Genomic DNA, 25,247 nt, shown 5'->3' on the forward strand with positions numbered 1-25,247 from the left:
CAGGGGCTCCAGGGGAAGTGGAGGTCTAGGAAAGAAGCCAGATTTCAGATGGAGAAGGCAAAGCAGCTTGTAGACATGTTGGAGGAGCTGCCAATGTGGAGGGCGAAGAGAGGAAGCCCTGACCATGATGGAGTGCTGGAGTAATGTATAACACACGTGATGGCCTCCCCTACAACACTGACCAACAGGTGCAAACACAGCAGCCAAGGTGGACACAATCTCAGAAGGTTTTCTGAGGAGAGCTGGGCACTGGGCCAAAGGACTGGACTCATTTTCATTTCTTCATGTGTATGTCTTACCTCCTGCTTGTTGCAAGTGGGGATATTGTCTTATGTTTTAAAACAAAAAAAAATCCTCCTGCCCAGCCTTGTGCTGTGTACAAAACAGTCATGTGAATATTTAAAACTGGACAGAATTATGGCCAACAAACACACCTTTTCTCACTGAGTAGACACTGAATTGTCTTGAAGAATTTGAGATGCAAGGAGACAGGTGCTACTCAACACGAAAATTAAGCACTGCTCTGACAAGGACAAGACAACGGCTTGGTCTATAACAACATAACTTGCTGACTCTACCGTAAACTGCTTAATTTTGCAGTCACTAATGAACAATGAACTACACGAACATGAGCTGCTCATTAAGATTTACTTTTTAAAAAACAGTACTATTTGTTTAACAAACATACTTAAGCAAATCCAAACTACTTCCTCGTTTACAGTAGGTTTTGAAGGGGATACGCAACACTGTTGAGAGGAGTCTGCCATCTGCTGGGAAGGAAGGGGAAGATTTCCTCTCACATTCAGTTACGTAACTGCCCCACTAAGCCACTCTACCAAGAACCCGGATCTATGGTGCAGACTTTATAATCAGTCTCCCTCTCCCTCTCTCTCTGCATGGGTGGAATCAGCTAGATTTATCTTGGTAAAGTGAAAACAAGGGTAGGCAGAGGTCTGAACGGAAGACGAGAAGGAGGGAATCAGAAGTAGGGTCTATGCTTTAAGCCCCTCCCTGGATTTCGAGAAAGATTTAAGAGGCTTCTTCATCTTGGGAAGATGAAGAAGTTCTAGAAATGAACAACATGACGCTCGGACAACACTGTGAATATGCCAATGCCAATGAACCACACAGCTAGATAAGGTTAATGGGGTAAATTTTGTGTTATAGACTAAAATTTTACCACAATGGCTGGGGGAGGGGTGGAGGTAGAAGGAAAGGAGAGAAGAAAAACTGGTTGAAAGTAAATCAGAAAAGCAAATTAATCCAAGCAGGAAAATGACATTTAGGTTTAAAGATTTAACAGTGATTAGTTTAAAAAAAAAACAAAAACAAAACAAGCCTATATCCAAAACACTTTACTTGAAAAATATTCCTTCAAATATCAGCATTTAATGATGCTAATAAAAATCCTAGCATATCTTATGCTTAGTTGTTTTAATAAAGGGCTCTTTTAAAAAGTGTAATTTTTCAAATTTCTCTACTACTGGAAAATAAAAAAAAACCCATAATTTAAGTGGGGTGTCAGTGGTTCACACTTGTAAAATCCTAGTACTTGGGAGGCTGAGATGGAGTAGATTGCAGTTTCAGGCAATCCTGGGCAAAAATGTTTGCAAGACCCCATCTCAACAGAAAAAAGCCAGGTGTGATGGTGTGCACCTGTCATTCCAGCTACAGCAGGAAGCATAAAACAGGAGGATCAATACCTAGGCCAGTCCAGGCAAAAAGCAAGACCCTATCTCCAAAACAACCAGACCAGAAAAGGGATTTAGGTGTGGCTCAAGTGGTAGAGCATCTTCCTCCCAAGCATGAAGCCTTGAGTTCAAACTCTAGTACCTCAGAGGAAAAAAAAAAGGGATAATTTAGCAAAAATACTTGAGAATCCTGTGGCTAAATTAACCACTTCAGGGGAGGCTCTGCTTACATGGGAATGCCCTGTGCTGTCTTCCAAACAGATTCATGAGACAAGAGATACCTACAAAAACAGAACAGGAGGACAAAACAGGTCCTGTCTGGGGGTGATACCAGTGTACAGGGAGGACATAAGGAAAGGGTGGAGGTGGGTGAATATGGTACAAATACTGTGTATACATGTATGTAAATGGAATGGAGGAGGAGGGACAAAGGAGAATGATGGAGGGGTGAATTCAACTCTGATATATAGCTTTTGTAAATGTCACAATGTACCCCTAGTATAACAATTATAAATAAAATCAACTAAAGAGATAACTGCAATACAATCTGCCACCCCATGCACTCGCTACAATATGACTTCTAGACCAGCCACCACACCTCCTGGGGAAGTCCAATCTTCCCTCCCTTGTCCTGCTGACCTCAGTGACTCCCAGAACCCACAGGACACAGAAGTGACACTACACAGGTTCCAGTGAGGTGAGAAGAACCAGGCAGCTCTGCCCAGCACTCCTGTACCACCTGTTCTTCAGACACACGCTCCTAAAACAAAGGGGCCATAAGCGTGAGAAACACACCACATGCAGAGGTCGCATGAGGCTGGCAACCATTCCAGTGGAGACTTGCCTTATCTCCATCACATGGAAGCCAGCAGACACAGGAGTGGAGACGCCTCCAGTCCCATAAGCAACCCCAAATTTTAGTCATCCCAGCTAGGAACCCGGACAGCATGGGAAGAGCCAACCTATCCCCACCCTGCCCAGATTCCTGACACCAAATCCGGGGTCAAGTGACTGGCAGTTATGCCGCTGACTTTGGGAGTGCGTTATTTCTTTCTTTATTTATTTGCATTACCGGGGCTTGAATTCAGGGCCTTCACCTTGAGCCACTCCACCAGCCCTTTTTGTGATGGGTTTTTTGAGATAGAGTCTCAAAACTATTTGCCCAGGCTGGCTTGGAACTGTGATCTTCCTGATCTTGGTCTCCTGAGTAGCTAGGATTACAGGTGTGAGCCACCGGCGCCCAGCACTGGGGGTGGTTTATTACACAGCAGGAGTCACCCAAACTCTGGACACTGCAGTCCTGATGACAAGGTTGGGTAAATATGAACCAAGCATCTCAGAAAAGACAGCTTACACGTCCTTGTGAGTTTGAATATAAAAACTGAGACTCACACTACTCGCTCTCTTGTCCCCATGTGGAAGGCCTCTCTGACCCTTGCTCTACTCCCTGACAATCTGGTTGGTCTCAGAGAAAGTGAACATGCCTACCTCAGCCCTTTCCTTTCCCCTTTTTTTCACAGGGTCTGCAAACTCTGCAGCAGCACCTTTTTCCTCTGCTACCTGCTGGAAAGGCCAACAGCTGGTGGGGCTGTATTCAACTCAAAGGCTACTGCCACATTCATGGTATCGTTATAATTAAATCTCTTTCTCCAAAAGATTGGTATCGCCAAACTCCTGGCTACAATCCTGGGTGGGGAAAAGGGAAGTGGGACTAATGAGTCCTTCAAAATCGCAGTAAGAACTGCTTTCAGAAATGGTGGTGGGGGTTAGGCATGGTAGCATATGTCTGTAATCCTGGCACTGGAGAGGCCAAGGAAGGAGGACTGTGCCAGTGCCAGGCCAGCCTGGACTACACAGCACAGAGAGGGAGGGAGGATGGATATGGTGAGGGAGAGGAGAACAGTTTTAGGAAAAGACATTCACTGGTGGAACTGTCTGGGTTTGCTGTCTCCAGATCTCTTGCCTTTCCTTCTTAAACCCACTTTGCTCAGGTTTGTCCCCAGCAATCCATGGAAGCTGTTCTGTGGGGACAGTCCCCACACTGTTGGACAAAGCATCAATTCTGTCTTCTCACTTGACAATCAGGAGCATTTGACACAGTTGATCACTTCCTCCTCAAAACACCTTCTTCATTTGTACTGAGAAAACTACACACTCCCAGACCTCATCGTATCTTACTGGGTGTAGGGTCTTTGTCTTCTCCCAGATCTTGTAACATTGGAGAACTTCATGACCAACTCTAAGTCTTCTCCTCCTCCTTATTCTTCTGTTCTCTATCTTCATTCATTGTTATCATACAGACTCATGACTTTAAATATATGCCAGAGGCTCATAAATTTCTACTTCTATCTCAGACATCTCTCTTGAACTCCAAACTCATTACAATGGCCTACTCAACAAGTCTATATGGACGACTAATAAGCAACTAAATTTAAAGTGGCCAGTCAGAACCCTTGAGTTTTGCCTGATGGCACACACCTGTAATCCCCACCACTCAGGAGGTGGAGGAGGAGGATTGTGAGTTCAAGGCCAGCCTGGGCTATATAACAAAACCCTATCTCAAAATACAAAACAAACAAAACCACAACCCTTTTTCCTAACACTGAAGTGTGCTGCATCCACAGTTTTCCCTTCCCTAGCTCAACCAACGGCAATTCCATCTTTCCAGATGCTTAGAACAAAGTCTTAGCATCTCCCCCGACTCCTCTCCTAAACCTCATCAACATCATTATGTTGATTTATAAAATATATCTCCTAATTCAACCCTTTTTACCATCTCTATTGCTACTATCCTACCAAATTTTATTTTAATTACCATAAAAGTTTCTCCTAAATGGTCTCTGTGCTTCTCTTCTTCTTCCACTTTTACTTTTTGCCAGGAAGTCAAACTGATCATTTAAAACATGAATCAAATTGTTATTTTTCTACTCAAAACCCTAAAGACTCCTCACTTCACTTACAGTAGAAGTCCTTACAATGGCCAACAAGGGCCTTGTTAATGTTTTGACCTCCTCTCCTGCAGTCCTCCCGGGGCTTGTTCTACTCAGGACCACATTGGCTTCCTTGCTGCTCTCTGAATTCACAAGTGTACTCTTGCCCTAGTGTCTTAACTATGAGTACTCCTTCTGCTCTTTCCAGATGACTGCTGGCAGACATCAAAGTCTTTGCTCAAATCTCACTTTCCTGACAAGGCCTACAAGATTTCTGTACTCAGTCTCCTCACTCCTATACTTCTGATTTATTGTCCTCATTTCTTGCTCACATCAGAGTCCTAGGTAGACTGGCCGAGGGGCTCTGCTCCATGCATTCAGGCACCCAGACTTTTTCCATTAAGGTGCTAGCCTTGGCAAGTTCCTTTGCAGATATTTCCATTGGGCCAATGATGTCAACAAGGAAAGGATAAAGGCAGAGAGGGTGGACACGGTGCGCCTGCTTTAATATGCATATAACTACCAACCAAATTCCATCAGTGAGAACCAAACATATAGTCCTACCTGGCTGCAAGGAGAATAGGTTATAGAATCAGTTAGATACCCAAGAAAAAAAGGAAAATATGCATCCCATTTTTTATGCATAGAATAGTAAACTCTCCCACCACACTATACACACTCAGAAAGAAAACCTGTGGTTCACTTGGTCAGTGCATACAGGATCTCTGGATACACCAAAGTCTCATTAGGACCAGGTGTAACTCCTTATGATGCAACCTAAAAAGGCAACTGATAACTAAAAAAACAACTTAATCTGCATCTTCCTTTCCCAGTCCCAAAACAGGATGGTGGCACAGGAGCAGGAGTTTTTTCTTATTCAAGATCCTCCTTGACCAAGTGGGCTCTGGCATGGCCTCCTTCGGGGCTATACAACTTTCAACACACCAACCGCTCTGTCAGGGTGAGAACTTGGTTTTCTAAAGTGGAGTACAGTTCAAACAGTCAAAAGCTTGGTCAGTACAAGCTTATGGATTCTTTGCCAATATGATTCCCTCAGAAACAGTAGCACTTTGATCTGTTTGTTTCCTGTCAATTCCATGTGCAGGAACCACACAGTTCTTTCCTGGACATAATTCTCAAGTCTGACTTATTTTTCTCCATGCCTCTTGCTTCTAACAGAAACCACCTGGAGACCACATGAAACAAGGATCCAACTTTGGTTGCACAACAGTCACTTGGAGAACTCTGAAAAACATCTGTGTCCAGGTTTCATGGACCTGAGACCAATAAATGAGCCTTTCTGCAGAGGAGACTAAGGTGATGTTGACAAGAAACAGAGAACAAAACCTGCGCCCTTAATCTAATCTTCCCAAAAGACTAGTCACATTCTCCAAAGGAGAACATTTTTTAGGCTTTCACTGCTTAAAGACTTTCTTAACTCTCATCTCTTACTCTCTATAGTCAGAAGCAGCCTGTTCTTCCCTGCCACAAGTGTCCAAACTTTCCTCCATTCCCTTCCATTTTTTGCCTGCAAATAGCCAATTCTTTCCTAAGCTCATGTCTTTCTTGTCACCTTACTTACCATTAACAGAATCCCAATCTGATCCTTTCCAACATTTGACTCAGTTGGGGTGAGACTACCTTTCAAATGATCAAAAATGACAAATTTACCAAATTGGTTACCATTGCATACAGGGGTTTCTAACTTTCCCCACTCCAATATCAGGTTCCTCATCAGTGTGCCAGCTGACTGCTAAGCCAATGTCACAAATTTTAAGGTTTCAATGAAATGAATTAATAATAGGTGAACAGGATGAATAGCAGATATAGTACAGCTGGCACTTTTTGAGAATCAAAGTAAATTAGATGGACTGAGGCCTAAACCAATATTGAATTAATACACAGCTACTTAGATGAAACATCAAACAGAACCTTTTGGAAAAAAAATCAAAATAATTTTCCAGGTACTAAAAACCACCCAAATCAACTCTGCAATATATATTCATATGCCAGCTGGTTAAACACACTAACCTTTTCTGTTGTGAACATATAGAAACATTCATTCAAAACGTTAGTTCAGACACAGTGGAAAACCTCAAAGAAATTCCTATGAAACTAATTACCGAGGCCTGGGATGTGGCTCAGTGGTAGAATACTTATTTAGTACATGCAAGGACCTGTGTCCGAGCCTCTGCACCACACACAAAAAAGATACAAACAACAACAACAAAAAGAAAAACCAAAAAAAAAAAAAAACCAAACCCTAATTACGTATCTTTTTGTTAGGTGGAAATATCTTTACCCAGCCCCAAAAAAATCACCCACATCTTATTCAAAGGGCCGGTGCTCTTTTGGTACAGTCTTAATTTTGAAAACAAGTCACATGCAGACACATACTGCCAGTATGCATTTGCCATACACGGTGGACACAGCCACCAAAATTCAGAACAGATATGTTTGTGATACTAATTGTAATATTATGCATGCTGATAATACCAAGATTTTTTTTTGTGCAAAATCTTAAGTCACTATAACAAAAATAAAAGAATTCATAAAACAAAAATATAGCAAAGCTGAAATAAAAATGACACATGGAAAGACAATGTACTTCACAAGAGCACAAGGACAAAATACAAAAATTCACTGGTGATTTCTGTAATTTTCTATATGTATGTTATAACTCAGTGAAAAGTTCAGGAGTATATGACAAAAGTGCTTTTGTAAATCAGAAAGCAGTATTCAGTCGCTTATCTTTAAATAAATGTAAAATCCCCATTCTTGAAAGGATTAGCTAAATGAGCAAATTCAAACTAAGAGGAACAAGAAGTTCCTCATTCGTCTTGCTCCAACGTCTAGAATGAGAATTTTCAGTAGACCTGTAACAGTAAACCCCAACCATGTGAAAGGTAATTGAGCAGAAAAATTATCTCAGTATAAAGATTACAACATAAAAAAACAGAGAGAACATCCACCAATCAACCGGCACAGTGGGGTACTTGTACGTTACATAAGGAAAGAGAAACAATCCGAAAATTTCTAAATTCTGTTTATACAAAGAAAAAGAGAAGAAAACTACTGGGGTTTTCCCACACACCCCCTCCTTTGTTTTTTAAAAAAGATTTGAAAAAGGACCCACCACCAAAAAAGTTTTTTAAAAAAAGTTGGAATTCGCAAGACCTAACATAGAATGTTTAACTTTTATAATTAATTTTAACTGAAAATCTTTCTAATAAAAATATATCTCAAACCCATCAAAGATGCAGGAAACATAGTTAAGTATACACAGGCATTGAAGTTTGTTTTTCTTTTTTTCCTTTAATCGTCGATATGAGCTTATTTACTTTTTCTTGGTTGATTTTTAAGACAACTAAAGGGGGGGTGGAACTCTCTGGTTCTTAAAGCTTTTTAAAATTTGAAGTCCAGTGGGATACCAGGTATAGGAACCTAGATCCTGAATTATATTTCTGATCCTATACATTCCTCTACCATTTAGCAAACCAACCAACCAAGCAACCAACCAAAACTAGAAGAGAGGATGTTTTTGCTTTTTGGTGGGGCTGGGGTTTGAACTCAGGTCTTCATGCTTATAAAGCAGGCACTCTACTGCATGAGCCACACCTCCAGACCATTTTGCTCTGGCTATTTTGGAGATGGGGGTCTCACAAACTATTTGCCTGGCTGCGCTGCAATCATGATGCTCCCAATCTCAGCCTCCCAAATAGCTAGGATTACAAGCGTGAGTGACTGATGCCAGGCAAAAGAAGGTTTAAAACATAAGCAGAGCCAACCTTTCGAAAAGAAAACCATGGCATTTTTAAAACTCTAGAAATAGACTGAGAGAAGGGAAGAAAAAGAAGTGATTTACATGATTTATAAACACAACAGGAAAACCAAGTATTAACCTCAATCCAAATATGGTTTTGTTTTTTTAAAAAAATACTTCTGAAGATAAGGACACCAATGAGGCAATACAAAATATAGTATTTTTCCCAACCTAACAAATGCAAAAGTTAACTCCCTTTATTTCATGCCACTGTCTTTGTAACACTTAAACCCTATCAACATGAACAAAATTTGAAAAATTTACTTAAAGCTCAAAAGAATAATCATTAGAGAGTCACCCCAGTACAATTTTAAAAATCACAAAAAAACTGTGTACTTTTGAAAGGGATGTTTTCCATCTTACTGAAGAAAAGGGACTGTTTCAAATGTAATAATATCTCCATCTCTTGGAGCACTTTAAAATCCAGTAAGGAAGCACAACACATCTGCACCCCAGCACCAATGCTGGTACTTAGATTTCCAGACTCCACATGGGTGAGGCACCCCTCAGGTAAACAGGGACACAGATGAAAAACAAAGCAGTTACCCAAGAGGAATGCTCCTTCATCTGGTGCTGGCTGCTGTGCGTGCCACTGGCATGGCCACGCCAAAAGCAGTTCTGGCAGAGCTGATAGTTGTGGCACTGCTGGCACCGGTACCGGAAGCCCATCATGCTCTCACAGCGGCAATAGGAACACTCCACCGGATGGAAGACTGGCAGCAGGGAGACAAGAGGGAGCAGGGCAAAGAAGTGATTTCATCTGGAGAACTGTCAATACAGAGGAACCAAACCTAATATAAAAGCCAAGGTGAAAACAAAGTTGGAACCAGAGAATCTAAATGGTCTGCTTTTTTGTCATCAAGATATTTCTAAGAAATAGCTGGGCACAACGGCTCAAGTCTATAATACTAGCTACTCTGGAGGCAGAAACTCTAAGGACTGAAATTCAAGGCTAGCCCAGGCAAAAAGTAAGCAAGACCCCCATCTCGACCAATAAAAGGCTGGGCGCGGTGGCAGGCCCATCATCCCAAAGATGCGGAAGGGCAAAAAAGGAGGATCAGTGTCCACGGCATAAAAACAAGACCTTATCCAAAAATAACCAAGCAAAGAGGGCTCAAGAAGTAAAGCACCTGCCTAGCAGACTCTGAGTTCAAAACCCAGTACTGCTGTGTATATATATGTATATATATGTATGTATATATACATATATATATATTCCCCCCCCAAGGAATGATGAAAGTGCTCAAAACAAAACTGTATCATCTGATATAGCTCTTCTAGTCAACATCAGTATCAATTGTTAAGTATTACCTTTGGGTTCATATGAGATGGATTTATAATTCTAAGTAATAATTTGGGGCTAGTATTTTGGTTGACTGTGTAAGTCTCTGTACTTCTATTCTACCACACCCGTTAGGAGCCAGTGTTCACATTAGTGGAAGGGCAAGCAGATGATGTGGGAGAGCAAGACTCGGAGTGCAGACCCAACAAGAGTCTCCATCAGTCACTAACAAGGCCAAGTATGCGCCTGCTAAGTGCTGTTTGGGAAAGTGCCTGATGTATAGCCACCTTCCTGTGCTGTACTCTCTGATTCACATTTGCTTAAGCAAACAAGTATTTGCCTTTTTCAATAATAATTTCACTACATAGGAAGTAAAGGGCCCAAACCAGAAACAAAAGCAAAAATCTAGAAAAATCATAATTTTAGAATGTTTCCCACTGTAAGAATTAATACAAATAAACAAATGTTAATGTGATAGGCAAGATGTTTCCTCTCTAGATAGTTCAATGATTTTGTAACATTTCTGTGTCTCTAAGGAAAAACAGTGTCACTAACCACATTAGAATGTGAGCAATAAAAAATACACTCAACACGAAGACATGGTGAAACCCATTTGGACAATGATGCATCTTAACAAACGATATTCCCATGGCAGATACAAAATGATTTTGTGAAAATGAACTGCATATACAACTGTAAAACACCTAAGGCAATAAAAACGTTGCCCCTCAATGAACCAAGAACACCGCAGTCATCTAACAACCTATATGTCTATTCAAAAATCCTGGGTAAAAATTTAGTATAAAGATTCTGGTCTTTTAAGAAAATAATCCTGAATCTTGAGATACTTGGAAACTAAAGCCAGAGTTAAGCAAAAGGCTAAGAAGTTTTTTTAAAAAAGGAAAAAGTATGGAAGAAAGGAGGGGAAAGAAGCCTGTGGGTTTTAATGGCTTCTCAGCTTCTCCTTGTTTTTTTTTGTGTGATATAAGAAAGACAGAGGTTTCTAAGAAGTGAGTATCACTTCAACTCAAAGTGAATCAAAGATTTAAGTCAAATTACTGAGAAGGACAGCAAGGGTACATTCGAGGTTAAACAGTGAAGAAAAAAAGCAGGACATATGGGTGATAAGTACTAGATTGTATCTTAGCTATTCTTTTAAGTATTCAAAAGTAATTATAGGGTCAGGTAATGCATGTCCACTTTTTAAAAAAGTTGTTATTGCATCCCCTGTACAGCTATTACATGCTAATAAAATTATAAATAAAAAAGATTTTTAAAAAAGCAATGATTTCGATTAATTAAAGGGGGAAAAAGGGAGTCACCGCTCCATCAGGTAGGCTCATGAAGACCACTGTCTGCAATCTGAGAGTGAAAGAGCCTTTTCTACACCAAGTCTTATGACCTAGTGTTATTAGTTCTAGAATCTTAAATAAAATCCTCCACCCTTTTATAAAGAAATAAATACTCCTCTTTGGAAAGTTAAAACCACAAGCTGCAAATGATGGACGGCAGTAAGTACCAATTATAATTTTCAATGATAACAGCTTAGGACAACACAAATAATCAGTTCCTGTACTTCCTACAGCATTAGGAATCGAATGATCCAAGTCCGCTCACCATTCTCCACGTGGGCAAGCCTGTGCATGAGAGGTAGCCAGACAAGGCACTGGGGGGGAGGATCGGCCATCATTGTATCTAGAAACATATTCAGCATTATCTTCTTCTGTAAAGAGAAGAAAAACAAATTCGCTTTAAATCTTCAAGTGTCTCTAAACTCTGAGATTAACAGGATCCTCTCAGCCAAGCATTAATGAATTGCACATGAAATTTTACCTTATTGCAATCTACTACACACTACCATATAGAAATGCATTTCCATACACATTAATTTGAGTCTTAAAACAAGCATATACAATAAGCAAGATAGGTAATACTATCTTCATTTGACACGTCAGGAAATAAAGGAGCAAAGGCATTTAAATGACCTGTGATGGTCCTATCCAAATCAGACACAGAGCCAGTAGGAAAAGAACTTTGATGTCCCTCCAATCAGTATGTCTGCTGTCCAGTGGAGAAGACAGGCATCCCACACCTAAGGCAGAAGGAACTATGGGTATGGTCTGGTTGACCACAATATTTCCAGCAGTTCCAATAGCGCCTGGCACAAAACAGGCATTTAATAAGTAACCGTTGAAATATTAAATAATAAGGCAAGGAACAAACACTCTTCGATATTATTTAACAACTTTCTCATTTGCAGAAGAGAAAATGGAAGTTCAGGACAGTTACAGAGATAGTCATGATAAACATGAGCACAACCTAACTATCCACAGCACTCCCTCTGTCTCCCAGCTAGACTGCATTTTTTTGTTCTATCTTTATTTCTCTTTCAAACGGATAGTAAGCTTCCACTGAATGTGAAACATTGACCTGATTACATCTCACACAGACAAAGAAAATTGTACTCAAAAGAAGAAAGAAGACCAAGAGCAACACACAGGAGCTGCACAGCCCCAGAAGGGGCCTTTTTCTGTGTCCTGGCCCCACCTTTTGAAGATGGGGTGGGTCTGGGGTGAAGGGAAGCCAAAAGGACCCTAAGAATTTCATTTCACTTGCTCTCAAGTAATTGTGTCCTCAGCCCCACCAATAGGATATTAAATATGGGTATTTCCTAATAAAACGTTAAAATACTTTAATTTCAAGGGAAAAAAGGTAGAAAAGACAACATTGGTTAAAGCCAGCTGATTGCAAAATATCTTAGATAGTTACTATCAATATATTCAACACAAACTAGAAGCAAGGATAAGGCACCGTGGGGCTTTGTCAGGACAGAAACCAGCAGGACTGTCTTCTGGTCCTCCCCACAATGGTCACCATCACACCAACCATGAGGTCATACAACTCACTCTGCTGTGTCTTTTGGCAACTGTGAGAATCTCGACCCCAGTTAGGGAGAAGTCACTCTGTCTGAGGACAATCTTGGGAAGTGGAAAGGGGAGTGAAAGCAGAAGGCAGAACAGGAAAGAACTTAGACAAGATGCAGCCCACTGAGAGATGCCAGATCCGCGGCCGTGCTGATGGGGGAAGGGAGGGGCTGAGAAGGTGGTTCTCTCCACACCACTGTACACAGGCCAGGCAGGAGACATGCCTACTCAACTGGGCCAGGGAAAGGTATCCACAGTTTTCCATCTCAGGTACCCAAGTTTCTGCTATCTGAGACTTTGGTGGAAACTGGGAGGAAGGAGCTAATACCACCAAAAACCAGAAGGCCACCCAACATTCCAAGAAGGCCAGCAGGGAAAACACCTCCTACTGTGGTCATGCAATTAACCAAAAACCAAGACAAAACCAGCTACTGAGGAAAAGCCCCTAACAAGGTTTTCTTTTTTTTTTTAATAGCTAATAAGAGGTGGTAAACAAAAATTAAAATATATCCTACGCTTTATTATAAACAATGTTTACTATTTCTATATTTATATATTTGTAAAAATTATATTTACAAACCTACTTATGCTCTTAATGCTACTTTCTCTAAAAGGTTTTGATTCACCAGTGATAGTTTTTTTTAAATCTTCAAGATTAAAAAAAATTATTTTTTGGTATCTCAGAAGACTCTCATAAATAAGTAAGTTCCCCAAAAGCACATGGAATGAGAGGCCAAGAGTTATGTTCCAGTGCTCTGTCTTCCACCAGTCCTATAATTTGGGGAAAATGCTTAATATTTCTAGGTTTTCATTTTCCCACCTCTGAAAGATTCTAGAAACATGGTATCAAAGTATGGTCTGCCCCTCCACCCACCCCTTGGATATCCTTACATTTTCAGGGAATCCATAAGGCCAAATTGTTTTCACAATGCTAAGACACTGTTTTCCTTTTTTTCCAATCTTGTTCTCTCATGAGCATACAGAGGGGTTTTCCAGAGGCAATATGACACAGCCACAATTATCTGAAAAGGCTGTTAAAAAACTACTCCAATATCCAATTATGTATCTGGGTGAGGCCAGATTTTCTGCCCATACTTTTTTTGAATAGTTATTTTTCATAAAATGTGTTACTTATATTAACATGTAATGAGTTATCAGTTACTTTTTTAATAATCATGTCTTTTTAAATTTCTCAATTTTCACTTCTAATATGAAACTACTAATAGATTTATCCACATAAACAAAAGGTCCTTGGGGTCCTTAATAATTTTCACTGCAAATGTTCTGAATCCAAAAATGCTTAAGAACCAGTGGGAAAGAATTCCCAGCTCCCAAGTTCTGTGCCTCAGTCAATAACTGTGCAGAAGGCAGGCTGACATTGTTTTCCACACTATCTTTTTTACTTTGTGTTGGTTTCACTTTCAAGTGGACCACATTCTTTGTATTTCTCCCAATTTTTCACAGCAGAATATTTATAACAAAAACTGTAATAAAAATTCAAATAACACACATACCTACCACAATTCTCATTTTTTCTATTCTCTATTGATGTATATACATTTCTACACAGTTGTGAAAGGACAGCAGATAGAAATATGTAAGCTGCTTTTCCACTCATTTTATTAAGCTTTTTGTTTTGTGCAAGATCTTCATCTCTGAGCATGATAACAGCTGCCTGATCTGCAGAACAAGAACACCACGATGTATCTATGCATCCCTCTATCCACACAATGAGGCTGTTGGCTATCACTGAATATAGTTTCAGTTTTTCTTAGAAATGAGTATTTCTGGTTGTTACATTCTTCTCATCTTCTTTTTAAAAGGGGGCAGGAACAGGGGAGGAACCATCCCTGGTTCCAGGGGAGGAACAGTCCAGTATCACTAAAATCACATAAAATCAAGTAAAGTAATTTAGCAATAGATTCTCATTCCAGCAATTTCCAATTTCATCACATCCAATAAAAATCTATTTCCTGCTGTGCAACATGTAACTGTTTCTTATCCCTCCCCTCACTGAAGCAATGGCTGACATTTAGTTTGCTTCAAAATGATATTTTTAAAAGCTTTCAGATTAACAAGTTCTTTTGTTTGTTTTAAATGTTTTGCTGGTACTGGGAATTTGAACTCAGGACTTCACACTTGCTAAGCAGGTGCTCTACCACTTGAGCCACTCCGCCATGTGTGTGTGTGTGTGTGTGTGTGTGTGTGTGTGTGTGTGTGTGTGTGTTGGGTATTTTCTAGATAGGGTCTAATGAGCTATTTGCCTGGGTTGGTTTCGAACCACAATCCTTCTGATCTCTGCCTCCTGAGTAGCTTGGATTACAGGCATGAGCCACCAAAGCCTGGCTAAAAAGCTTCCATGGTAGCTATAGGTAGCTCCTATAACTGTGTGGCATTATAGAACTATTTTATCTGGCAAGGGCAAACATAAATTAACTAGTGTTCTAGAATCAGCACTATGAGGCAGCCTTTCACTTATTTCTGGACACCGAATTTGTCCACATTACAGATTTACTTTGGACTTTGAAAATAAGAGTAATTTGAGGACTGGGGATGTGGCTCAGTGGGAGAGCGCTTGCCTAGTATGTAGAAGGTCCAGCAATACCACACACACACACACACACACACACACACACACACACACACACACACACACACACAGTGAATTAAGAGTAACTTGTGATGATACAATGATTTAGTGCTGCTGTACTTTTTATATTAAAGACAATTTTATTTACCATAGCTAAAAACTCTTCAAAAATTCTAAAATACTGTATTTCCCTCATTACAAAGATTATTTCATTTGAGAAAATCATGAACAGATAAAAACAAGGTTAAAAGTACAATCAAGGGCTTAACTTTTCAGTTAGAGCTTGAACCAAAAATACTAATATTCTTATGCTATGTGTGATTTAAAATCATTATTCACTTAGCACAGGAATACTGAGTAAACACGGCTCACTTGGACATAAAGTTGGAGACCAAGTCCTCTCTCGGGGCATCTCTGAGCCACATGCAACAATGATTCCTACCTTGAAAGATTCAGTACATAAAACAGGAGGGATTTGACGTAGGAGATTGGAGGGGAGAAAGAGGTTACAGGTTACAGGCATTTCCTTGAGAGCTGATGCAAAAACAAAGGAAGGAGTGTGACTACCTCCAGTTGCTCAAGGTGCAGGTTACTCACAAGAGAAATGCCAATCAGAACTCCACTGACATAGCATTCTCCCATATCTGACTGGCAACAATTCAACAGTGTAAGAAGTGGGTGCTGACGAGGCTACTGAAACCAGATGCTCCTCCACGGAACCAGAGGGGATGCAAGGTAACAACCCTGGGTTTGGTGGCCTGCAGAGGGTAAGAATGGGTCAGGGACCAGGTGGGGGTGGGGCAACCAGGAATGTTGGCTGGGGTGGTGTGGGGGTTGGTGAGATAGGCAGGGGTGGAATGATAGGAGTGAGGAAGGCACACCAGGAACCTTATCCAGCAGGCAATAGGAGTTAGTAAAGTTTTTTTTTTCTTCAGAAAGACAGAGACAACAGCAGAGCTGTATTTTAAAATAGGAATTTAAGTGCTCACTTCGGCAGCACATTTAAAATTGGAACGATACAGAGAAGATTAGCATGGCCCCTGCATAAGGATGACACGCAAATTTGTGAAGTGTTCCATATTTTAAAAATAAATAAATAAATAAAATGGGAATTTAAATTCAAATTTACTTATCATTAGGCATTCTTGGGGAGGGCAGAAGGTCCCAAGACTAGCACCAAAACCAGACCCCCTGATTTATGACTGCTTGCCAAACTCCCCTAATTGTTTCCCTACTTACAAAACTCAGGAACTTACAGTTACTCAACTAGCTAGGCATGCCGACCTGTTCCATCCGGTGATCACAGATAATCGGAGACCACAGACTCTCTCCCTCCCCATGGCTTGGCTCCTCCTATAAAGCCCACTACCCACTTCAGCCAAGCTGCTGCACTCTGAACTCGAGAGTGACAGTCCTGTGGTCTGGTTCCTAATAAATCTTTCTTTTGCACATGTGGCATGGTCTTTATTTGGCAGTCCTTACATCTGGTGCCAAAACCCAGGAGAGGTTAACAGGACGCTCCAGCCCGGGGCTGCTCCCTTGGCCTTCATGTCCTGCCCCCTCCCAAACCCAGACTGCTGAATTGATCCTATGTGCCTCAGACTGTAGATCTTGGACCTTACTGCCTTGCCACCTGACCTACTCCTCAGACTTGGTAAGTGTCACCCTCCTGCCGAGGCTACCTGCTCTGCCTGGTCTGGAAGTTGCAGCGCTACACCAGGTACCCCTCTCCTGCCCACTGGGGTGCCCACTGCTTAGCACAGGGACGCCTGGTTAACCAGTTGGGACATTTTCTGTTGGATGGCAACCCAGGCCAGGGATTCCCACCCTTGGGAACCCATTCGGGTGACACTCCTCCTCCCCCCGCCCCTTGCTCTCGCTCCCTGTTTTCCTTTCCTCTGCCCAGGGTGAGAGCTTGACAGCCCCTCCAGCTTACTTTGACCAAACAGCAACCACACGATTCTTTTCTCCTTGCCTGAGTCACGTAAGGGAGGCTAGATCTTGACCTAGATCTATATTGGCCTGAAGAGTAAACTCACCAAGGCACCTGCCCCTCCACCTCTCTCTCTCTCTCTCTCTCTCTCTCTCTCCTTCTACATTATGGGGACCACACACTCTACATTAGATGCATCCACTGGGATGCTTTCTCCGTACCCTCCCCTTGGTTTCCAAGACAAAATACAACCTAAGTGACTGATCTATTACTGCAACACCGTTTGGCCTCAGTACAAGCTAAACAATCATTCACAATGGCCTGAAAATGGTACTTTTGATTCTCACACATTCCTAGATCATAACAATTTCTGCCATCGCAACGGCAGGTGATCCGAGATTCCATTCGTCAAAGCTTTCCTTTCTCTCTGCTCTCAACCCTCCCTGCTCCAATCTTGTAATGCTGTTCAAATCCTCCTTGCCAGTGACAAACCCCCCTCTCAAAGTCTGTGTCTCTCCCCCACACTGAACTCCTTTCAGAAGACTCTTCTCTTACCCGTGACCTCATGGGCTCCATCTGCCCACCTCCCAACTCCTCCTGCCAGTCCTCTACTTCAATCTCTTCTCCCACCTCATTCTCCCATGACTCAGACTCCCCTTCTTCCACCTCTGCTGGCTCTCCCAAACATCCGCCACCCTATTCCCCTTCTACAATAATTACAATTGACCCTGAGCCATGGGCTCCTCAGGGACCAACACTGCCAGCATTGCCCTCTGCCTCTGCTACACCCTCACCCTTCTCCTACCCACCTGCATCTCATACCTGCTCCCATACCTCCTCCCAAGCACACTCAAGCCCACCTGTACCACTCTGTGAGGTGGCAGGAGCTGACGGCATTATCAGAGTTCATGTGCCCTTTTCCATGACTGACCTCTCTCAAATTGAAAAGAGACTAAAGTCCTTCTCTAATGACTCAGCCTCCTATATGGAAGAATTTAAATACCTAACTCAAGCATATGATATGACTTGCCATGAAACCCATCTTCCAAGGATGGAATAATTATTCTCTACTCTCATTTTATTTCCCAATCCTTCCCTGATATTCGAAGAAAACTTAAACAGGCAGAGGATGGCCCTCAAACCCCCCAGGGAGATCTTGTGAAAATGGCATTTAAGGTATTTAATAACTGAGATGAGGCTTGAGACCAGTAAAAGGCCTGGCTCTTGATGGCTGCCCTGAGGTCACCTCCTCCAACTTAGAGATGGGCTAGACAACAGTGCACGCCTCCAGGGCCTGCTTAAAGTGCAACCAGACAAGACATTGGGCAGAAAAAACTGCTCTTCACCTCGCCTGCCACTAGGACCCTGTCCACAATGTGGCCAGAATGGACACTGGAAGGACGACTGCCCCTCTTTGTCTCTGGAAGGTAAGTCAGTCTCCCACTCCCACACTCAACAGAGTGAAGGCCTCACAGACCTCTTGGGCCTGGCGGGAGAAGACTGATGCGGCCCTGGGACCTCGGCCCCCTTCAAGATCACCTCGAAGGAGCCCAAGGTAACCAATCAAGTAGCAGGTAGGCCTCAATCACCTACTTGGTGCTACCTGACTTTTCAGGTAAGCTTTATCCTTCACAGATCTCCATGGTGGGGGTGGATGGTCTCATCCAAAAGCCGAAAAGGAAAGACAGATTTATTTAAATTTAAAACTTCTTATAAAAGTTAATTTTAAAATACAAGTTACAAAGTAAACTACTGGAAAGGATACAGATAGGTAAACTTCAATGTGTGACAAAGTTAAAGTTGGCTATAATCTAAGAGCTGCCTAAAAGATTTTAAGGTCATGCCAAACTAAAATCAAATTCTCCATGTCTATAAAATAACAAGGTTATCTTAATATTGTTCTGCTCTGAGTAACATCTACAAAAAACTGTTATAGGGAAAAGTGTTTATCAAAGTAATTACTAGTGTTTTCTGTTGATCTTGTCAAGTTTTAAGTACTTCTAAATCAGAGTTCATTTATGTATTTGCTCATGTGTCTTAAATGACCACTTTATAACAGTGTTGTGTCTATACTTTATCTAAATATGGTACAAACATTTACAAAGTTAAAAGTGTAAATTTATATAAAATAATGAGCGAAAGCTCTCTTTTATCCAAAAGTATTACATTTAACCTAAATCCTGACAATCAGCCCGTTTGCTTTTAAAGATTCCACAAACCCTTCACAGCAACTAACCTGGACAGTTTTGCCTCAAGAGTTTAAAGACAGCCTTCATCTTTTTTAAACAGACCCTAACCAGAGACTTATTAGGTTGGCACTGCCCAGAGGCCACCCTTCTTCAATATGTTGATGTCGTACTTCTGTGCAGAGCTTATCTGCAGGGCAACTAAGTCCTTTTTAAAATTTTCTGGCCTCCTGGGGATACAAAGTCTCTAAGGAGAAGGCTCAATTATGTCTCCCACAGGTCACCTACGTAGGTGTGGTCTTAAAGGGACAGACTCCCCATAGCCCTTCCTTCTTGAGCCCCTTTTAAGTAATGTATGGCCACCCATTTCTCTTAGAAAACTTGCCTCCAACAGACTCTGCTCCCCTGGCTATCTATCTTATCTTAACCTCCTCTGGGAACTTCTCAGAGAGCATGCAGACCAGATCCTGCCCCACCCCTCAGAAGGCCCTGTAACAATTTCTGTTAAACCAGGGGATCTTATTCTCCTAAAGGATCTACAACCCTCTCTACTGGGACCTCGGTGGACCGGCCCTCATCTGGTCATCCTCACAACACCCACTGTTGTCAAGCTCAACAGGATCCCCCAGTGGCAGCACCTTTCAAGGATAAAACATTGCCCACCAACTTCAGGCTCTTCCACTACAGCAAAGGATGAGTACTCTTGCGTACCACTGGGCCCCACATGGCTACACCTCTCCTGAAAACTCTCTCCCTCTTCCACCCCTGCGTAAGTTCTTAGCCCTCATCTGACTCTCAACCTGCTTTCCCTTCACAGCCCAGAAATCCTCTTCCTGTGACCCATGCATGTGTATTGCACGGGCAGGACATATTGTTACTAAGACTTTACTGTTCCACACTCACTATTCCTGTGCAGGCTCTGTTATTGGGTCATGCACTCACAATCACACCATCTATCAAGTGTGCTCCCGTGACAATCAATATACCTGTTTCAACCCCACTTATCGCCCTGTGGAGCAGTGGTTAGGACTCAGGAGTGGCCACCTCGCTGGGAACATTGTTACTCATACCCAGGTGTTCGATCCTGAAAAACCAGTGTCAGTATTGTTTGATGCATGTGTGGCCATAGACAAACTACGTGGAGGTACAGGCTGTGGCTGTGGGGGCGTGGGTTGGGAAAGGACCTATACATCAAATGAAAAATATTTGTGACGGGGAGACAACTCCTGGCCATGTGATAATGAGGGTTATCATTTTTGCCCTTATTGGAGTTGTGTTTCATGGGCCACATGGCACAGGGCTACACACTTAGCCCTCCTTCAAAAGGGCACTACTACCCATAGCTGCAGTCAAGGCACCTGTAACCCTGTAAGTTTCACTGTACTTAAGTCATCTGATTGGACACAGGGACAGATAATTAGCATAAGGATAGATGGACAAGGCTTTGACCCCGGGACTTTGTTATACCTTAAGTTAGCAACTGTTACCCATGAGGGTTCCTCATGCCAGGTCTTTCATTCCTTATATGAGGAAACGCCAGATAACTTCCCCATTTCTGTTACAACTAAAAACTTGTTCCTCTCACTGGCCGAATCTATAGCCCAGACACTAAATGTCACTTTGTGCTATGTGTATGGAGGAACCAACATGGGAGACCACTGGCCCTGGGAGGCAAGGGAGTTAGACCCACGAGTGCCTTTCAATGAAAGTGCCTTCCCACGACACAGGACACTCCTTAAAACTTCCATTATTGGGAATTACTGTATCTCCCGCCATGGAAAACAATTCTCTACCCTAGTGGGGGACCTAACTTGTCTAGGACAAAAGTTTTACAATGACACAGCCCAAGAGACTCAGTGGTGGGGTACTCCAAACCAAACGGAACCCCAGCCTCACCCACTGGCCAACTTATCTAATCTCAAAACAGCATGGGACAATCTTACTGCAGAGGACAGGTCTTGGGGCTATCGCACCCCTATATATCTATATATGCTCAACCGCATCATCAGGCTGCAGGCTGTTGTTGAAATTATTACTAATGAGACTGCAAGAGCCCTCAATTTGCTGGCAAAACAAGGCACTAAGATGTGCAATGCTATCTATCAAAACCGCTTGGCTTTGGACTATTTGCTGGCCTCTAACGGAGGAGTTTGTGGAAAATTTAACCTGAGCAACTGCTGCCTGCAGATTGATGATGAAGGAAAAGCCATAGAGGAGATCACAGAGGGAATGACAAAGCTTGCCCATGTCCCTGTCCAGACTTGGAAAGGATGGGATCCTAATAACCTGTTTGGAGGATGGTTTTCTGCTATAGGTGGATTTAAAACACTGGTGGGGGCAGTAGGCCTAATTCTGGGAGCGTGCATAATACTTCCTGCTTCCTTCCCTTGGGTATACAATCTATTAGGACCATTATAGAGGCTACTATAGAAAGAAAAACAGCTGCACATGTAATGATGCTATGGAAATACAAACCCTTAAACCAGGAAAATGCTCTTTAACCCTAGATGCCTCCAGGATCACCTAGGGGAACTCAGCAGACAGACTTCCCACCAGATGTTTCTCCAGCCTACCAACAACTGGCCTTGTCTGCATTTGAAGTCTGGGAAAAACCATCAGCCTCTGCTCCTGGGGACCTCACAAATTTTCAAATTCCAGCCGAACCCCCCTTAACGACACCCCCACTCAGCACGAAGCAGCTAGATTGATCGGCGCCCACAATACCAACAAAAGGCTGGAATGTTAGGTCCTTGGCATTCTTGGGGCAGGCGGAAGGTCCTGAGGCTAGCACCGAAACCAGACCCCCTGATTTATGACTGCTTGCCAAACTCCCCTAATTGTTTCCCTGCTTACAAAACTCAGGAACTTCCAGTTACTCAACTAGCCAGGCATGTTGCCCTGTTCCATCTGGTGATCACAGATAATCGGAGACCACACACTCTCTCCCTCCCCCCTGGCTTGGCCCCTCCTATAAAACCCACTACCCATTTCAGCCAAGCCACTGCACTCTGAACCCGAGAGTGACAGTCCTGAGATCTGGTTCCTAATAAATCTTTCTTTTCCACAGGTGGCGTGGTCTTTATTCAGCAGTTCCTTACACTTATGATTAAAAGAAATAAGACAAAAGCAGGAGTCTTATTCCCATTTCCTATGTGGGGAACAGGAAATGTTTCTTCCCACCCCCTTTTTTTAACCATTGCTCCCTACTTTATCTTGTTATGCTAAAATAAGTCTTCGCTCAAACTTTAAAAAAAAAAAAAGCTGTATCTGAGCAGGCTGATCCACTTTCTTAGGTTGCCACTGAGCCACTTAAGAGATCAGGAGAGCAAGGTCCTCAGTTTTTTGAGTGACAAAATATTTTTCCCTGAAGACTAGCAAACCACAAGGCAGTAGGGTAGAAGGTGACTTCAGAGGTGACGTGTGGAAGGTGAGTAGCTGCTAGACTGTGCCACAGCAAACACCAGGGAAGGAACTAAGCCAACAGCTCCAAGACCCTAAGCCTGGCAGGTCCTGTCCTGACCTGGCTCTGAAGCAGGGACATGTGACCCAACACAAAAGAACCTGCTTTCAACTCAGCATTCCTACAGCATGCAGGTGGCAGGCAAGGCTAACAACACTCTTTTTCAAAAAAGAAAATCATGGGGCCACTTGTCATTTCTCTCTAAAGAGTCATTTATCAAGATATAGTCCCAAATAGAATAAAACCTCACTTCTAGTTCTCTATGATTTTGCTCAATGTAATTAATGCTAGTGAGACAGGCTCATTACTATAGACCTGGTCATAATAAAACCCACTTTCTACTCTGTATTTCATCTGATCTAAGATGCACTTGTAAAACCAATTGTAAGGTACACCATATATTTTTTCTACCATGAAGAAAGAAAAACCCTCAGCCAATTAAAGTAACTCAATGGCATAATTAACTGCAATCCATCAAGTGTGAATTGGTCACACCAATCTCTTGATGAACTGAAGTTTCTTTCATCTATTCAGAAGGGTCTTGCAGTTCTGTCTATCTTCAGATGCACTGCTTGATGTGGCAAGAAATTACTTTATTGATCTCTCAGTAATTAAAAAAATGGAGCTTCATCTATTTGTGCATATCCTTTTGAAAAACATTCTGTGAACGCCTCATTTTTGCTTTGCAAGAAAACACAGGTTAATAACAAATTTATTCCCCTCTCTTCTGTGTCCATACCTTTCTGTGTTTACAGCAACTTTTTAAAATGCCAAATCACAGTATTCTCTTCTGAGAATGTTTGAAATGACAACACATGTAGTACCAAAAGTGGATCTAACTCAGTTGAAGTGACGATACAAACAGCTATAACTGAGTTCACACGAGTACAGGAAATGAACCTGTCATAACCACTGCTTACCCAAGTGCAACTGCGAGATGCTATGGGCTGTGGGGGATATGTGGGCTATCTTGACCTCACAGAGTGAGATAACAAGTCAATGATATGTAGCACTGATCCACACCAGATTACCTGGTGATGAAGGGCTGGTGGAGACTGAAATCTCCTTAGCTAGGATATGATGAAATAACACATACACACATGCCTATGCCAGCCAATTCTTGCCAAACTTCATTTACAGTCTAAGAAAGCAAGGTCAAAATAACCAGAGAATGTCTCAGAGTGGGAAGAACAGTCATTGGGGCATATAGCTGGAGAGGACCTCTCCTGGCATGAAGGTTCTTGCTATTCTGAAAACCAATCACCACACTTCTCCTGCTTCCCACCCACTCTATGCACCAAGAAGACTGTAGAACAGCCTAAGCGTTACCTCCTGCAGACCCAACATTACCTCACTCCCGTCCTCCCTCCCTGCTCACTTTGCTCGTTCAGATGCCCCCTTCCACACAGACAGGAATCTAATCTAGAATCTCGTACAGGGTGGGTTGAATTCTTCAAAGTAAAGTCTATATGGAGGCCTAGAGAGTAAGTAATCAAAGGGCAAAACATTTTTCAAAGGAAAAATATAACTCTTTCCCAAAACTCCAAAGTTTAGAAAAACTGGGGAAAATTCAAACGGCATTCACTACTTCTTTTTTTTTTTTTTTTGTAGTACTGGGGTTTGAACTCAGGGCCTTATACTTTCTAGGCAGGCACTCTACCACTTGAACCATGCCCCCCAACCCTTATTTACTACTTACTTTTAATACTTTTTAAGCCTCTCAAGTCAGTTTGTAAATTCATAAAGAATGAAGAATCAATACATCTGGCCTACTCACCAAAATATCAGACTTGGGTGTGCTATGTTAACATTGCACTTTCTTCAGAAAATAATCACAATCTGTCTAGCTAGAATTAATTTTTTGCTGTTCCAAGGAGGAGAGAATAATTTACCTATCACCTAGCTTCAACAATTCGCAACAAAGATAGCTTTGTTTTCTCTATCTTTCAAGCTCTTTCCAACTTCCATTATTTTGAAGTAAATTCTAAAAGTGTTATCTCTTGAACATTTTATGATGATGGAAACCTCAGATGCTTCTAGATTTTAAATATTATGGACAATTCTTTTGAAGACTTTTTTCTTTTCTTGGTGGTACTGGGGTTTGAACTTAAGGTCTTGCACTTCCTAGGCAGACACTCTACCACTTGAGCCATGCCTACAGTCAGGGAAGATTTTGTTTTTTTTTTTTCACTTGGGAAAAAACTTGGAGTCAAATTTCTACATCATGGGTAAGTTAGACTTGTAAAAAACCACTAGGGCTTTTTTCAATGTGGTTTGTGTAAGATTCAGTTATTCCAAATAATCACCAACACTGGTGTCAGTCACTGGATTTTATCTAGTCTAATAAATGAGTTCTGTTGAATTAACTTGTAAAGGCTTTCAAATTTTCTTGTGTTTTAAAAACTATGAATGTCCCAAAACAACTTGG

The 25,247-nt window shown here is 41.9% G+C and overlaps 1 protein-coding gene and 1 non-coding gene across 17 annotated transcripts in view; one reads left to right on the forward strand and one right to left on the reverse strand.

The window, feature by feature from the left end:
- Dtnb (dystrobrevin beta) overlaps window positions 1–25,247 on the reverse strand; it is a 269,435-nt gene that overhangs the window by 141,531 nt on the left and 102,657 nt on the right. For all 16 annotated transcript variants that reach the window (XR_012439625.1, XR_012439626.1, XM_074049317.1 and 13 more), the window contains 2 exons: window positions 11,344–11,449; window positions 8,991–9,157 (listed from right to left, as the gene is read on the reverse strand). Coding sequence is in view for 14 of the 16 variants with exons in the window: in XM_074049317.1 (XP_073905418.1) it covers window positions 8,991–9,157; window positions 11,344–11,449 (273 nt within the window). In the remaining 2 variants the exon portion in view is untranslated. The remainder of the gene's footprint in view (window positions 1–8,990; window positions 9,158–11,343; window positions 11,450–25,247) is intronic.
- LOC141415155 (U6 spliceosomal RNA) lies at window positions 16,222–16,325 on the forward strand. Its single transcript, XR_012440169.1, has one exon. It is a non-coding gene; the product is annotated as a U6 spliceosomal RNA (small nuclear RNA).

Source organism: Castor canadensis, chromosome 12 (assembly GCF_047511655.1).
Source record: "Castor canadensis chromosome 12, mCasCan1.hap1v2, whole genome shotgun sequence".
Lineage (NCBI taxonomy): Eukaryota > Metazoa > Chordata > Mammalia > Rodentia > Castoridae > Castor > Castor canadensis.